Source organism: Saccopteryx leptura, chromosome 12 (assembly GCF_036850995.1).
Source record: "Saccopteryx leptura isolate mSacLep1 chromosome 12, mSacLep1_pri_phased_curated, whole genome shotgun sequence".
Lineage (NCBI taxonomy): Eukaryota > Metazoa > Chordata > Mammalia > Chiroptera > Emballonuridae > Saccopteryx > Saccopteryx leptura.
This window is the reverse complement of record NC_089514.1, coordinates 40,678,978-40,696,211: the sequence shown is the minus strand read 5'-3', so window position 1 is coordinate 40,696,211 and position 17,234 is coordinate 40,678,978. Positions and strand designations below refer to the sequence as shown.

The window sequence follows — 17,234 nt, the reverse complement described above, 5'->3', positions numbered from 1 at the left end:
CGAAGATATTTTTCTGGTCCCTGTTGGTGGCTTCCTGCCACCCGCTAAATCTTCTACTTAACAGCTCTAGGCATTCGGTGCAGAACTGCAGCCTTCAGCAGGACCTGCGTTTGGAGCTGTCGGAAGCGCTCTGTGAGCTTCACCAGGACACACGTGTGTTGCAGACCTGCCATCTGGACGAGAGCTGCCTGGCGCACATGGCAGAGAAATTACATTTGGGGCCAGGGAGGAGATGTGATCTGTGGGGATTTCCCCTTTAAAAACTTACAGCAAAAGCCTGCCTGAGGCCATTCAATATTCATAAATGGAAAGCAGAGATGGAATTTCTGTTCCACCAAAAGCAATAGCTATTTATCACGGCAAATGACTGAAATAGTTGTACGTACCATGTTTTACTCAGCACTGTAAATTAAGGTATACAGAAGATTAAACTTAAGCCTAATGCTACTCTTGAGCTTCAGCAGCTGAGTCCTATAAATGGATACATGTTAAGAGGAGAGAATCTCTTTCCTGGTTACTATTTAAAAGTGTCCCTCTATTAAAAGCCTGCCTTAAACATAAATGACCAGGAGGCCTGCCCCTGGGCCAAGGCAGGCTCTTCCTGGGGCACTGACCCCCGGAGTCGCACATATGTGACACAGTGATAGGCCTGAGACTTCAAACATGTGCTGTGCTAACCTCCAGAGTGGTGTAGGGAAGGGGGACTTCACAGACGGCTGCAAGAACACTCACTTCCTGCGGGGGCAGGGGGCAGCTCTGGAATGGAAATGATCCTGAACCCCAGCCACTTCAAAGAGAATGTTTCTTCTGGTATCTGCTGTGCTGTGAAGTATCAAGAAACCTGACCTAGAGCTGATTTCCTAAATGTTACTCTCCGAGTGCTTGCTCCTCACAGCGTGGTCTATGTCCAAAAGCACCAGCATCACCAGAGGTGTGTTAGAAACACAGACCCACGAAATGAGAATCTGTGTGTTAGCAAGAAACTCCAGGGTGATTCACAAGCACATTAAAATTTGGGGGTCAAGGTATAAGTAGGCAAACAGAGTTTGCAGGAGCAGGCCTTAGCAGGGAACCCTGGGATACTGAGTTCTCTTTTGTCCAATTCTACTTTGGAACATTTTCAGGAATTTGAGAGAGAAATTTTTATGACCTGGGAATAAATATATCACTCTGAACTTGAGAGACAACCAAAAGCACCCTAGGGTGTAAAACTGAGTAAATTAGTAAAATGCTCATACTTTATAAATCAATCAGGATGCCTCCAATCCCCCTGTGAGTCAGAAGGCCGAGAATGATGGTCATGTTTTAGGCCCGGATTTCATTCTTTGTTGTAATTACCAGTTGACCTTAAGTAAAAAAAGGTATGCAAAGGCCTTTGCGTGGTTTGAGAAGAAAGCTTCAGGAAAACTGCAGTCTTTATTAGAAAAAAATACCCTTCAGTATGCATATTAAAAACTTAATGGCAATCACTGTATAGATATTTATATACATAGACAGATTTAGAAATAAAATAAAATCTACTGCGGCCAACCTAGCAAAGGAAAAAACAGAAAGAGGGTTAAGAAAACTGCTAACCTAATGACACGAAAGGAGTACAAAGAAGCAAATAAAATGCAAGATAAACAGAAACACAAATGAAAAGATAAAACTGAGTCTAAATATATAAAGTTATCACAATAAATATAAATGGATAAAACTCACCTATTATAAGACTATCATATTGGACTTTTTAAAAAGCCAACTATATACTGCTTACAAGAGAGACACCTAAAACAAAAGAACACAGAAAAGTTGAAAATAAAAGGCTGGAAAGAAATAAGGCAAATACATACTGACCAAAAGAAAATTGGGTAACATATTTATCAGATAAAATAGGATCTAAGGCACAAGCATTAATAGGGATGAAGACTCTATCACTAAAAAGACATGAGTCAGAAACCTGCATGCATCGAATAGCCCAGCCTCCTAACTGTAAAGCAAAAGCAGTCAGAGTTCTAGGAAAGACTAACACGCTCACAACCACCAAGAACCTTAAACCCCTTCTCAAATATTACAGATCAAGCAGACAACAGTGCCTGAGAAGTAATAGGAATAATAAAAAAAAAAAGATTATACAAATTTTCTAATCACATATGACATATTAAAAAAACCTGACCACATACTAACTACTCACAAAGGAAATATCATGTTATCAAACAAATAACATAACTAATATTCTCCGGTGGCTGTCAGAGGTTAAACTAGAAATCAAAAAATAAAACAATAGTAAGACTTCCCCTTTACATTGAAAAAATAAAACCATACTCCTAAATTACTACTTGGCATTGGTGTGACTTTTTTCTATGTGTGGCCTAGTTGCTATGGGAGCAGGTTAATTTATATGACATCTGTCAGGGGTATCACCAGAAACAGGAAACTCCTCAAGCTATTATAGCTTCATTATTTTGTGCTTCAAACTAAATTCTAAACCGAAGGGACAGTGAAGTACCTGATTCCAGGAAGAGAAGTGAGGGGTGTGGGTGAGTGGCGACCTTGTTGTGCAGCACTAGCAGCTGCCATTGGCTTACTCCCCAGACAACGCCCTGTTCTGCCACCTCCTTCTACTCACCGATGCTGGCTGGATGAGAGCGACTGTCCTGGCACCTGGGGAAAGGTGCTAGTCAAGTGACATGGCATCACAAAATTAATAAGCATCCTGGAGTCAGGCAAATACTGTAGTTAACAGTTTGTATGGGACCTCTGTCTGCTCTTGCACAGGGCCAAGCAGCTCTGAAAAATGATCAGGGAATCTTGCATAGAAGACACACAAGAGAAAAATATAAAAATATAGCACCCTGCCAAGAAGTCCCCCCAAACAAAATCAAAACCAGACTGATGGTCCTTCCCTTGGACTCTGCTGCCAGCCCAACACGATTCCAGTGCTGACAAATGATAAAACAAATATTAAAAAAGAAGACACCAAACAACCGAAAAAGGATGGAATTCAGGAGTAGGGTAATATTGATCAAACCACTGATGACAGGCCTGCAAGTTCTGCAGGCGACAGGGTTGGGGAAGCGGAAGAACAAGGAGTAAAGGAAAGGACAAGGCTCCTCTGCCTGCGGTGTGGGCGTCCACGGTGGTCGAACAGTCTGGTGGGTTCCTGGCTCACACATATGACAAGCCACAGAGTGGAGCAGTTCTCATGGGCACATGCCCCCTCGGGCCCCCTCACTGGCCCCCAGCCCCCTCAGCAAACATATTCAACACCCCCCCCCTTTCAAAGAGCAGCTGGGGCAAAGGTTTGTTGTGAGGGCAGAGGGTCCTCACCACCAAACCCTAGGGGGACTGCCACAGTGGGAAGAATGTGACAGGGGCGGCTGAGAAAGCAGCACAAGAATTCTAAGAGCTGCTGTCCAGGCCCCACCTCCTCAGATGCACTGGTAGCTTGATTCATTTGTATTTGGAGTCACCGTCAGGATGATGCCCCCGACATGCCAGTAATGCAGGTCACTGAGACAGGGGGTCAGTCAGGGCCAGCATCAAAGTGACCTTACTAAGAGGACCAATGCACCTCCTGGACAGGGTCACGGGAGGGGGGCAGCCACACAGAGCAGCAGAAAACCACAGCCACAGCCACACACGAAGCCACATTGGTCTCAGAAAAATGCACCTCTGGATAAGGCTCAGGAATCTGAAGAAATACTTGCTGAGGGAGAAAAGCAATGCATCTATGATGCTAATAAACAAGCAAACAACAGGGTTAGAAGTCTGTCGTTCCAGGTTTGTGAAGCAAAGACTGTGGTTGCTATTTCTGGGGGAAAATGACTATTCTTCCATGTGAAGCAGCATCCATCAGAGTGAGGTGGTGTCCTCACCCCTTCATGCGCCCCTGTTTGCAGTTCCCCTGACCTCTCATTCCCACGTGTCTCCTCTACAGCTTCCCCAATCTGCACTCACTTTTCAGGAGCACCTGGCCCTGAAGAGCCACAAAGTATTAATTATAATGGTTCCTCAGCTCCAGGACGTCATTAATTGTAAGATGTCGCATCCCTTTATCAGCACCTTTTTCGGGGAGAGGGGGTGGGTAATGAGAACGTCTGCCATAGTGAATTCACAATGACGAGAAGAAGCATTTTGACTTTAGAAACAATAGGCCTTGGGACATTCCTTAGAGATCTCCAGCATCCCTGAGGTCAGCCTACACACGGGTCTCTCATAGGTGACACTTGGAGGAACTGTCAGTGACCTGGCAAAGCACTAAGAACAAGCTTCCTGAGCAGACAGTCCGGAGGCTCTTCCAGGGGAGCCGGAACGCGCAGCCACAGCCTGGACAGGGTGGCGCAGGCGCCAGGGTGTGCGCTGCGAAGCACCTGTCATCCGCAGCACCGTGGGTACCCTTCTGCCCATAAATACAGTCTGCATGGTCTGAGGCTGGTGCACTCTTCCACAGCCAGTTTCCCCTCCTGGGTTGGAAAAGATCTTTGTTTCTCTGTTCAGACACCAGATGAAGGAGTGGGTTTGTGTCTGGGGCCACATTATTAGAAACAAAAGAGCATTATTATTATTACCTGGTGCATGTTGTTGAATTCAGATAAATGAAGAGTGATGAGACTCCAAAGCAAAAGAGATGTGTTTTTGTTTTGCACTCCCAGACCTCTGAGTGCTATAATAGGCTAATTGCTGCTGGAACTCCCCACCCCCCGGAACGGAATCTGGCTCGCAACATTCCGTGAGTATGCATCCACCCGGATCCGAACATCCCGGTACTGATTTACTTCTCCGGGAAAGGAATGCTGTTTGAGAAATGCCGCTCTGCTCACTGCTCGGGGTGGGGAGAATTCCAAAATAACCTTTGAATCAGTCCTGGCAACAGTCTTTCCTTGGATTTATATAAAGCGATGACTGTTCCCCCAATTTTTCTTGGGTGACACAGCTCTGAGGAATGGAATGGAGTGAGGACAAGCCTGTGATGAGTCAGAGGCCGGGGGTCATGTTACAGCGCCAGCATTCAAGAACTCAGCTGTGGTCCGGGATCAAAGCAGCAGGGTCACAAGTACTCAGTGAGGAAGGACGGGTCCGCCATGCCCACCTCTCCAACTGTATCTGAACAAAGATGCTATTCTCTTTCAAGGAGCTAACTTCTCAATGAACATGCTTGCCTACACGTAGAATTTGGCTTTTTCAGAACTGGCAAGTCAATTCTCCACCCTTGCTTGCTTCTTCCATCCTTTACTAAGCACCAACTATAGATCCTGCACTCATTGTGTTAGCTCAGGGAATATAACGGTGAGCATGCTGACAGGTCTCCTGGCTCCCTGAAACACGAACTTGGTGGTATGTCTGTGTGTGTCTGTGTGTGTGTGTGTGCGCGTGCGCGATGGGGGTGGATAAGTAAACAAGCATTTGCAACAGCCGTCATATATGCTAATAGCGGTGAAGTGGAGGAGGCCAAGAGCTCCTGAATTGGGATTTCAGGAGTCCTTCCTTCCACCTGTCTGTACTCCAAGTCAGAAAATGTGCTCCATGCTGGGACTCAGGGATGCAAACAGCACGGTTCCAGTCCTCAGGAGCTCATCACCTAGGGTTCACAGGTGACTCTGCTGCAGTGATCGGTGCCATAGGACACAGAGATACAGGGAGCAGAGGCCGCAGCTGACAATTGGGTCGGGGGGCAGCTGAGCTCAGCAGAAAAACACTTAGGGTGTTTCTAGCCTAAAAATAGGTCTATCAGTGACATGAAAATGAAGTCACCTGCACTTGGAAAAAATCCCAAGACACAATTAAAATGGTTATTGTCAAGGTCAACAACAACCATAGGTGGCAAATCTAGTTAGTTCCTTTCTTCCTTATGCCACCTCTTCGAATTTGACCAGGACTCGGAACACGTTTCTGTCTTGGCTTCCCTGTCATCCTCTGCTGCTTTTGCTGCCAGGCCACTGGCTATTGTTCCTTTTAACTACTCCTAAATGTTGACTCCTCTCTTTTCCAATTCAATCCATCAGCAAATTCTGCCAGCTACATTTCCAAAACAGATCTCAAATGTATCCTTTTCTCATCTGCATGGCTACACATTGAATTAGTCCTTACACAGTCTCCCAGGGTCGCAGCAGCCAGAACGATCTTCTAAAAATATAAACCAGATTATATCTTTCCCTCACTCAATGCCCTCTAGTGTCTTCTCACCATCCCCAGAAAAAGACCCAAACTCCAGACTCGGGCCTCGAGGGCTGTTTCCAGCCACTACCCGGAAGCCCCAAACCCATCTCGCCTGCTGGGCTCTCAGCTAGGACTCTCTTGTGCCAGCTCTTCAAATGGCTTGACTGATTATTTTCTTTACGTTATTTAACCCATCAGAAAGTAGGTTTCACCTAATCTGTGGTGGCACAGTGGATACAAGCATCGACCTGGAATGCTGAGGTCCTTGGTTCAAAAACCTGGGTTTGCCTGGTCAAGGCACAAAGGGGAGTTGATGCTTCCTGCTCCTCCCCTTCTCTCTCTCTTTTTTCCTTTCTCTCTCTCCTAAAATGAACAAATTTTTAAAAAATCTTAAAAAAAAGCCCTGGCCGGTTGGCTCAGCGGTAGAGCGTCGGCCTGGCGTGTGGGGGACCCTGGTTCGATTCCCGGCCAGGGCACATAGGAGAAGCGCCCATTTGCTTCTCCACCCCCACCCCCTCCTTCCTCTCTGTCTCTCTCTTCCCCTCCCGCAGCCAAGGCTCCATTGGAGCAAAGATGGCCCGGGCGCTGGGGATGGCTCCTTGGCCTCTGCCCCAGGCGCTAGAGTGGCTCTGGTCGAGGCAGAGCGACGTCCCAGAGGGGCGTCGCATCGCCCCCTGGTGGGCAGAGCGTCGCCCCTGGTGGGCGTGCCGGGTGGATCCCGGTCGGGCGCATGCGGGAGTCTGTCTGACTGTCTCTCCCCGATTCCAGCTTCAGAAAAAATAAATAAATAAATAAATAAAATAAAGTAAATCTTAAAAAAAAAAGAAAGTAGGTTTCAAGAAAGCTACACCCTTACCTGTCTTGTTTACCACTGTATCTACGGCACTGGAACAATGCCTGGCATAGAATAGGTGCTCAATAAACATATTCCAAATAAATGAATGATTTGAAGCCTTGTGACTTGAAGAAGGTAATCTAAGACATTCAGCTTTCAAGAAATAGGCTTTGGTGAGATCATAAACAGAAGTTCATTTCCAATTAAAGATGAATTTAATAATCCCAAGGTTATGAAGATACTACTAATCTACTTCGCAATTTGAGTCACACTGCTACATTGACTATATATTTATAACATTTCCACTTAATTCACAGAAGCATGGCAAAAAAAAGGGAATCCCACTGAGTTTAGAGGAAACCACCTACTGTTTGTGGGTCTCAGAGTCTGCTCATTTGTTAGAGATAAACAAGAAACGAGAGGCAGACCTGATGGAGGTGCCCATTCACCTCTTCTCCAAGCTTTCTTCCTTTTGCTTTTTGATACTTAAAGGTCTATTTAAGATGCTGTGGGCTAAGGCTCTAAACACATTCACTATAACCGATGTATTCCTCCCTTCGTCCTTCCCTCAATTATGCCCAAGTTTGTCACCAATGCCAACAAGCAGACAGGATCAGTGGTGTTGCTACAAAGGTGAAAAGGAGACGGGAGCTCTGCTGCCCCCAGGCACCTGTAATTTAGTCCCCAGAGCCCTACAGGAAACAAAAATGACTTTTCTGTATCAGAGTTTAGTTAAAGTGTTGCAGAGAGTTACAGATCCAAAAACAGTATAGAGGTTGAAGTGATCTGGAGTCAGAGACTGGAATCCTGGTCTGTCACTTACATTTGCCTGACCTTGAGCCAATTTCTTAAATCCTCTGAGCATCCCTTTCCTTGGGTGTGAGATCGGGGTATTACCACAGCACCTTAGGGCGGCCATAGGATTAAACAACACACCCAAAGCTTAGCACATATAAGGGGTCAATATTATTGTCATTTTTGTCTTCCATTAGCAAAGTGAAAGAAAAGGCTAGGGTTTGAGCTCAGGTCAACCTGCTATGTTTTAGACCCAGCACTAACTCTAATTTGAGCAGCAGCAAATTCAAAATACAGAAACTTAAAGTGGAGCAAAACATGGTCCATTTCCTTGCAGACTCTATGTTGTAATCTTTGATTTAAGGACTAACCATTTGCTAATCAGTCTATCATTTCTTTCCTTAGGATCTATTACAAGAATTTCTTTGGGATCTACCATATGACGTGCACTTTACCAGGAACAATAGAAAGATGAAATAAAATAAAAAAACCAATAGTAGATAGTTTCTGATCATAAGGAACGCCTAAAACATACCAATCCAGGAGTTACTTCTGGATCAGAGATACAGTCACCAAATTAAAAAGAATCCTACTAACAAAATAAAGTTTGCATAGGTTCACATGCTCTTGCCAAGTTTTACTAATTAACACTGTCAGACTTGACAAAGAATATGTTTGATGAGACCAATTTCCTTTAATTATTTTATACTTCTTTGGTGTAAATAAGCTAGTCTCATAAAAGACAACTAACAATAACAACATAAATTTAATCTCAATAAACAAATTCAACTTAATTGACCAAAACACCAAAGCCTTGCACTGTGTCAATTGGCACCTTCAGGAAAAAATTCTGCAGGCTAATTACCCAGCGATGGTCCCCGGGAAGCCGGGGGTGCTGACATTGGGAGGGACTGACTTACTGTAGGGCTCAGAAGCACAAATGGTTCGGCTCCTCCTCAACTACAGGTCACCTGGAGGCAGACAAAATAAAAAGGACAATGGCAGGAAACCCTGGAACCTCATTAACGAGGCTCGCATATGTAGCAAGGCTGAACTGCTCTCGGTGCCCGACCAGTATCAGCATCTGGACGTGTATGGAAGGAACGGAGGTGCCAGCCTCTGTGAGGGAGTCGCTGTCAGTCATTTATTTTGCGGCTCATCCTCTCTCTCTGCGTTAGCTCACAGTTCATTAAAATCTACTGCATCACCATCAACATGCAAAACAGCTACTTGAAGGGCATTCGAAAATACAATTAGAAAAGGGAAAAGCCCTCTGAGAAAGTGGGTGGGAGTAATCCTCTTCCTCTATTGAATCACATGTAGGTTCTTTGGTTCTAATACATTTTTTTTAAAAACTAGCAGTGACATCCAAGGATTATCTCTTTCTGATGGATGGGGTGTGGGGCTGTATATTTCTGTGCTTAGAGGGCAAGCACCAAATGTGGCTGAAAAACTGAAGGATCTGTGTGTATGAATGTATTATATTTCTTTGTCTTTTTTGATCTTGATGTGGGAAGGACTGCAACTTGTGGACTTCAGTAAGATATCTTGTGTGCTTTGCATGTGACTGTGATGAGGAAATGATGTTGATCATCACCAGCTTTGTGGAAGCTGAAATAGTAAACTTCCTACATGTTGCCATGTGATTGCAGAGAAGTTGTTTCTGAGGATAGTGTACATGAACATACATTTTAACTTGGAGAAAATGTTAAATATAAAACAACACAATGACAAATGGGGGTGTTATATTTTATGGCAGTGGTTTTCAAGTGGGAGTGATTCTGTCCCCTAGTCCTAGGGGATAGAGGCAAAGCTTGGGGAGAGTTCTGGTTGTCACAAATGGGCATGGGGTCTCTGCTGGCATCTAGTGGATGGAGGTCAGTGAGGCTGTTCAAACCCTCCAGAGCACAGGACAGCCCCTAGCAGAGACCTTTCCAGCCCACTGTTAACAGTGTGGCCGTGGAGAAACCCTGCTGTACAGTAGTTCATTGTGTAATTATATTAAAAGACAAAAGCAGAAAAAAACCATATTCCATACAACTTCATAAATGTCCAACCCAATTACAAAATTACAACTTGGGTTCATCTATTACTTTTCTCTTTAATTATAATATTCCAAGTTGATTAAAAGTACCTCACTACTAAAAAAATACAGTATTTTTTCCATTGCAGGCCCCTTGCACCTCCGTGTTTTGAGTTTATATGTATGTCTGTGCACATAAACAGGACCCCTTATACACAGGTGCGCGCACACACACGCACAAACATACATACAGCACGCACACAGAGGGAGAAATGGTAACAACACTTTCTGGGCTGAGGTTGGGTCCTGCCACAGTACTAACACAAGACAGTCACACACGGCATTTTCCCACTCTGCAGTAACAACAAGGGAAAACCCTTTTGGACAAGGATTCATTAAAAATCTCTGCAACTTGGTTAATGATAGCTTAACTTTTGTTAAAGCAAACTTTGTTTCACTACTGTGCTAAGTACTTCCCGTTTGTGAGTTCCTTTACTCATTACAACAACCTTATGAGGTAAACTACTATCCCCATTTCAAGAATAAGAAAACTGAAGCACAGAGAGGCAAAGCAACCTGCCCAAGGTCACACAGTTGATCAATAGAAACGCTGGAATTTGAATCTAAGCAGACTGACCTTAGAGAGGCTGTTCTCCATCAAGAGGCTCTAACATCTGGTCAGAGCATCAGGCCACAGCAGGAGACAGGGAAGCCTGCTGACTGGATCGGGACTCCCAAGGCAAGGCTTTTTGTTTCTGTTTCCCCCTTTCCCCAGCCATTCCTAAACAGCTTCATCAACTCACCTAAGAGACTTTAGAAACAGAGCAATCCCTCAAAGTCCTAGATTTCCTGGGAAGAGGTTTACAAAGCGCCTAAAGGGCGCTTGGACAGACACAGGAAACAGACCCGAGGGGCCTCCGCAGATCGGAGTACAAACAGGAGCTCCCAAAAGGCTCCACCCCCTGCCAGGCAGGGGGCCTCCCAAACTTTTTACATCTGGAGCACCAGCCTGGGGCACAAGGTAGGCGTGGCCAGTCCGGAAGGAGGCTGCAGGTGACCCCTGTATAGCAAGGTGGCCAAGGCCAGATGGATCTTGGTAGGGACTAGAGAGATCCTGGGAGCTTGAAAGTGTCTCCAAAGAAGCTGACATTGGGGCCTAATGTGAATGTAAACCATATTTAGACTCTTGGCAGTGCGATGATCTTCAGGCTGACAATTCTTGCCTCCAAGAGTGTGGGAAGAAGATGAATCATAGGCCGTAGTCCATGAGCTGACCTCAGCGTGCACGCTCCCTGAGAGGGGCAAGCAACGAAGACAGGAAGCACTTGACTGAATTGGTTTTCCCATTTTCCATAAGAAACATTCAACTTAATATAAAATAGCACACTTTATTGACAATAATAGCTAGCCTTTCTTTATTTCCTTACCATGTGCCAGGAAACTACTTTATCTCTGTTCCTCCTGTAACTCTGCAAGGAAAAAGGATCACTTTCAGTTCAGAGGAAGATGAGGCTGAGAAAAGTCATGTAATCAGCCCAAGGTCACACAGCTAACACATGTTAGTCAACGGTCTGACCTGGGTCTGTATGAAGTTCATGATTTCTCTACTACGGCTTTTTCATATTACCACCGACCTCCAAAGTTCCCAGAACCAACTGCCTAAACACACACACACACACACACACACACACACACACACACACACACACACACACACACACACACATTTTGAAACTTAAGCAGAAGACCAAGATCTCAAATGCTGCCATGCACCCCTATGTGTATGCTGTGAGCCTCCAAGTCTAGAAGCTGAATCACAAGTGCTGGGAATGAGCAAGTTTCTAAAAGAACACATGGGCTAGTTAGCCCGGCACTGAACAAGGTGACAAGTCTCAGAGCTGAGCAGAGGCTAAGCTGGGACTCGCCCCAGATGTGCTGGCCCCTGGGTAATGTACCTCCCAATGCACCACAGCTCTGCACCGGGGGCTAGAGCTGGCGACAGTTCTGGGTGCTGGGGAAACAGAATTAAAAAGGATCCTAGACGCTGGGAGATGTTGTGAGACAGTCCACAGATAAGTGCAGTGTTGACAGAGGTGGAAAGTGGCACAGGTGAGCCGAGTTTTGTGGGTGTTAAGAGTTATGAATCAGATCCAGCCGGGCAAAGGGGAGAAAGGCGCCACGGGAGAACTGGGGAGGATGTGAAGTCACGCTCTGCGTGTATTTGCAGGAAGGTGCCTCACACCAGTCACTCTGCACCATGAGGCAGGCAGAGTACTCACTCTGCAGACAAGATGGAGAGTCAGGAGGCAGTCTGCCCACACAGCTGGCGGGGATTCATGTGAGCTGCTCTGTCTGCCTCTACAGCTCGTGTTCCCTCCACGACAGCAATCTTCAGATGTTCTGTGGAGGCCTGGGGGTTGCTAGGCCAGGATTAGGCCAGGTCATGAATGGCTTAAGCATCCACCCCAAGTTCAACCAGATGGCTCTGCTTTGCATATATATTTATAAATTGGGGTTCCACATGAGATTCTATTCGAAGAAGAAAGCTCTGCAGCTAACAAAATCGAGTGTGAAGCCCTGTGCTGTGTAGGAGATGCTACCTGGCAGATGAATGTGCCAGGCCTTGGAATCTGGGCAGGGAAGAGACAGCATGTGGTCCATGCAGAGAGGCAGTGATGGACAAAGACTAGCAAGTAGGTGCAGCGTGACTTCCCTGACTCTGGAGAGGCAAGTGCATTCCAAATCGGGCTCTGCACTGCCTAGCTGGGAGACCTGCAGCAAGGCATTCCCAAGCCTTAGGTTCCTCAAATTCAAAATTTGATATTAGCCCTACCTCCTAGGGTTGTTAAGAGGATTATGTGCCCCAAAATATGGAAATCACTTAGCACGGTGCCTGGCACTTAGCACAGTGACATTCTTATCAACTTGTTGAACACAGGAAGAGTAGGAGGTAAAACAGCATAAAAAGAAGTATCATGACATAGAGGAGGAATTCTTAGGGTAACTAAGGAACCCTTTCTGCCCCCCAGGGAGTGACTATGGTTCTGCACTCTCCCCCGTTCTTGATAAATAAAGACGAGCTGGCCTCCCCACGGCCTGTCAGCTGGCTTGGCGGGAAGCTCCATGGAGATGAGGCTCTGGGTGATAACATCAGTCACCCAAACCCCCAAACTAATCTACTGCCACTGCTCAAAGCACATGCCACACAAGGCTTGGCTCTCCCCCTAAGCTTGACTTGGCTCTTGACCCAAAAGGCCTAGGAGAGAGAAAGGCACCTGTATCAGCCAAGCCAAGCCCTAGAGGCCTCCTGACTGACTAGGTGGGGCCTTGCCTTGGGCACAATTCTGCAGGGCACAGTGGGGTCCTGGGCCCCTTTCAGGGTTCTTCCATGGAAGACTTTGTCAGTAAATTAAATTCCCAGTAAAGGTTTTATAAGGGATTTTCGTCTGCCTTGTTCACTGATATGTCCCAGTGCCCAGAACAGCTAGCTGCCCGTCCTTGTGAATTGTGCGTGACAATCCCATTCAGGGTGACCTGGCTTTTGTATCATCATATACACTTAGAAGCAACTGGCCACAGAGCTTCCATGGTCATTCACCAACCAACTAGCTGTGTGGCATCTCTCCCCTGCTCTGCTCTTGACCCCACCCACCACCTCAGCTGGTAGTACCACCACCAAGTCGCGGACAGTGGCCCTCTGGGCAGGTTTGTCTTTTTCTCTCCCCCAGCGGCAGGGAGGATCATTGGCTACATAGCACTGAGCAAGGTCAGCTCATGCGGAGCACAGGACTAGTTCCTTTTACATTCACTCTGCTGGACACGACAATTTTAGAGCTAGAAGTACCCACAAAAGTCACTCTTTAAGGAAGAGATGAGAAAAAGAAAGCCTTGAGACATTAAACAAGAAGCCCAGGGTCACAGAGTTGGCTGCAGGGAGGGGCAGGAGACTTAGCCTCTAAACCAGCGGTTCTCAACCTGTGGGTTGTGACCCTGGCGGGGGTCGAATGACCAAAACACAGGGGTCGCCTAAAGCCATCAGAAATAACGCCATACAATAACGCAGACAGCTGGCAATCTGCACTCGTGGATTCCCAACCACAGATTGGAAGTATATTGTTTTCAATCTATGGTTGGTTGAACTCACAGATTCAAAACCCATGGGTATGAGGGCCAACTGTACAGTTATTGAAAAAACTCAGCCCTGGCTGGTTGGCTCAGCGGTAGAGCATCAGCCTGGCGTGCGGGGGACCCGGGTTCGATTCCCGGCCAGGGCACATAGGAGAAGCGCCCATTTGCTTCTCCACCCCCACCCCCTCCTTCCTCTCTGTCTCTCTCTTCCCCTCCCGCAGCCAAGGCTCCATTGGAGCAAAGATGGCCCGGGCGCTGGGGATGGCTCCTTGGCCTCTGCCCCAGGCACTAGAGTGGCTCTGGTCGCGGCAGAGCAACGCCCCGGAGGGGCAGAGCGTCGCCCCTGGTGGGCGTGCCGGGTGGATCCGGTTGGGCGCATGCAGGAGTCCGTCTGACTGTCTCTCCCCGTTTCCAGCTTCAGAAAAGTACAAAAAAAAAAAAAAAGAAAAAACTCACTTAATAAATGAAATTTTCCGGCCCAGGCCAGTTGGCTCAGTGGTAGAGCATCGGCCTGGTGTACAGAAGTCCTGGGTTCGATTCCCGGCCAGGGCACACAGGAGAAGCGCCCATCTGCTTCTCCACCCCTCCCCCTCTCCTTCCTCTCTGTCTCTCTCTTCCCCTCCTGCAGCCGAGGTTCCATTGGAGCAAAGATGGCCCGGGCGCTGGGGATGGCTCCTTGGCCTCTGCCCCAGGCGCTAGAGTGGCTCTGGTCGCAACAGAGCGACGCCCCGGAGGGGCAGAGCATCGCCCCCTGGTGGGCGTGCCGGGTGGATCCCGGTCAGGTGCATGCGGGAGTCTGTCTGACTGTCTCTCCCCGTTTCCAGCTTCAGAAAAATACAAAAAATAATAATAATAATAATAAATAAATAAATAAATAAATAAATAAATGAAATTTTCCGATGGCTTTAGGCGACCCCTGTGTTTTGGTCGTTTGACCCCCACTGGGGTCGTGACCCACAGGTTGAGAACCGCTGCTCTAAACAGAGTTCTTTGTAGAACACTTTGGGGCATCTCTCTACCTGTGCAGTCCAGAGAGTGTTAGAAAGTGCCCCTAAAGCTTGGACATTCTTTCTGCATATTATAAACACAAATTATACCTACAGTATATACAAGACACAAATTTGATGTCTATATGTATGTAGATATGCATATATCACATATCTACATAGTCATAAATGACATTAAGATATATAAAAACTACGGCCACCTCTTGGTATCCACAGGGGTAGTCCAGGACCAAAACCTGCAGGTTCTCACATCTCTATCATGAAATGGCATACAATAACGCAGACAGCTGGCAATCTGCACCCGTGGGTTCCCAACCACAGACTGGAAGTATATTGTTTTCAATCTATGGTTGGTTGAACCCACAGATTCAAAACCCATGGGTATGAGGGCCGACTGTACAGTTATTGAAAAAATTCACTTAATAATTGGATCTGCAAAGTTTAAACCTGTGTTGTTCAAAAGTCAACTGTATCTTATAGTCCCAAATACATTTACTGAATAGCTTAGATAAGCTCAAGCCCCGTTATTTTATACCTATTATTGTAAAATAGTGATAACTGAAAGGGTGGGGGAAGTTAGAAATTCTGAGTATGAGAAAAGGAGAACACATAGTTTGCAAAACCATATTTAGTATTAGAAATGCTTTATTTAATGTGCTTTTAAATTTAACAGTAAAGGAGGGCATTTAGACTTTATGTTCATCAAAAGGGAATTATGGCTTAAATAAAAAGATTGGGACATACTGATCTGGAACTCACAGCATATTACAGCTTTGGAAATCATCTAGTCCAACACCCCCTTGAAAAACAAGGAAACTTCCACCCAGAGAGGTTAAGTAACTCCCTATCTCAGGTCGGCAGCTCCTGTTCCTGAGGGGAGTGGCTGAGGGTGTCCTGCTGTGTGTTCATGGCCCCTGCACTGAACAGGAGCCCTGGGTGTGCTGTCGAGCAGCTGAGGGAATTTCTTTATACCAAGGATATAAAAATACAGAGGGAAGGCGAATTCCCAAATACACCTGATTTTTTTTTTTTAACAGGAGGTCTCTTGGAGAAGCAGCAGCTGAGCCTGAGGCTTTCTGCTCAGGCATTTCCCCATGGAAGCACCCAGCGGCCCACAGCAGCCTGCCCTCGGCTCCCGTCCCTCCTTCGTGTAGATCCGGAAGACTCTGTCTGGCCCTCTCTTTCAGGGGAACAAAATGTCAAGCTGCAGGAGTGACTCCTCAAGCCACTGCTCTTCCCTTCCCTTTGTCACCTGCAGAGGCCACTGAAAGCTTGGGCGATGGCTACCATCTAGTCCCAGCTCCCTGACAAGCTGCAGGCTTCCTCCCACTAGTTCTGCCAGGACTGCGCATTTCAGCAGCAAAAAACTACAGACCTAAGGTAGCTGCCCTGTGAGCAGAGGCAGAGCCCCAGGGAGAGTCTGCCCACAGCATCGGCTGCGACAGACACGGGGTGGGGTGGGGGGCAGACCCATGTGGGCGCCCGGGGCAGCGAAGCGCTGAGCAGCCGCAGGAGTCCACTTACCGCAATGCGACTGGAAGACCTGGGGCTTGACGACCTGATTACAGGCACTGCACACTACGAGATAGAAGTCGTCATGTGCTGGGTAATGGCCAAATAAGTGCATATCTGTGGGGGAAATGAAAACAGGTGTTTTTGAAAAAGCAATTAAGTCTCAGGTGTATAGTTTCCTCTTGGAGTTTCCTCCTGGACAGTTTTTCAAATGATACACACAACGGCAATAATCTTCGCTAAAGGGAACATGGTTAGTCCTAATGCAGCTTCCCAACTCTGAGAAGCAACTGCCTCAGAGGGCACCTCCCACCTGCCCCTCAGGAACAGAGGGCTTCTGCGGGCCTAGCTGTGGTGTCGGGAGCCCGTGTTGCATGCCGTGGGAGATTAGCCTGTCCTGAAAGTGCGTGTTAGCTGGGACCCAATGAGGCACAAGTATTTTAGGAGGGGGCGCAGGGGTCTGGGGAGAGAAAGAGTAGTCCTCCTGGCCTCAGCCACTGGCTGTGTTTCCCCATCACTCGAGGGAGACCCCAAGGCAAAAGGAAGCCTGCTTGCTGCCACCATTATGCATTGTTCATCTGACTAAAATGTACCAAGTGTCCAAGTGTACCAGGCAGCACACTGGGCACCGGGAGAACTGGTGAGCAAGAGCGAGATCTGCTCTCCTGGAACATGCAGTGAGAAGACAGAAACACTAAACAGACAATCACACAAGTCATCATGGTTGTAACTGTGGTACGTGCTGGAAAGATGTACAGGGTCCCAGGACAGCTTGGGGACCTAGCCACCTCTGAGG

The 17,234-nt window shown here is 46.9% G+C and overlaps 1 protein-coding gene across 4 annotated transcripts in view; it reads right to left on the bottom strand.

The window, feature by feature from the left end:
• The window catches only part of ATXN7L1 (ataxin 7 like 1), a 278,049-nt gene that overhangs the window by 171,861 nt on the left and 88,954 nt on the right, over positions 1-17,234 (bottom strand). For all 4 annotated transcript variants that reach the window (XR_010747497.1, XR_010747496.1, XR_010747498.1 and 1 more), the window contains exon 3: positions 16,451-16,555. Coding sequence is in view for 1 of the 4 variants with exons in the window: in XM_066353681.1 (XP_066209778.1) it covers positions 16,451-16,555 (105 nt within the window). In the remaining 3 variants the exon portion in view is untranslated. The remainder of the gene's footprint in view (positions 1-16,450; positions 16,556-17,234) is intronic.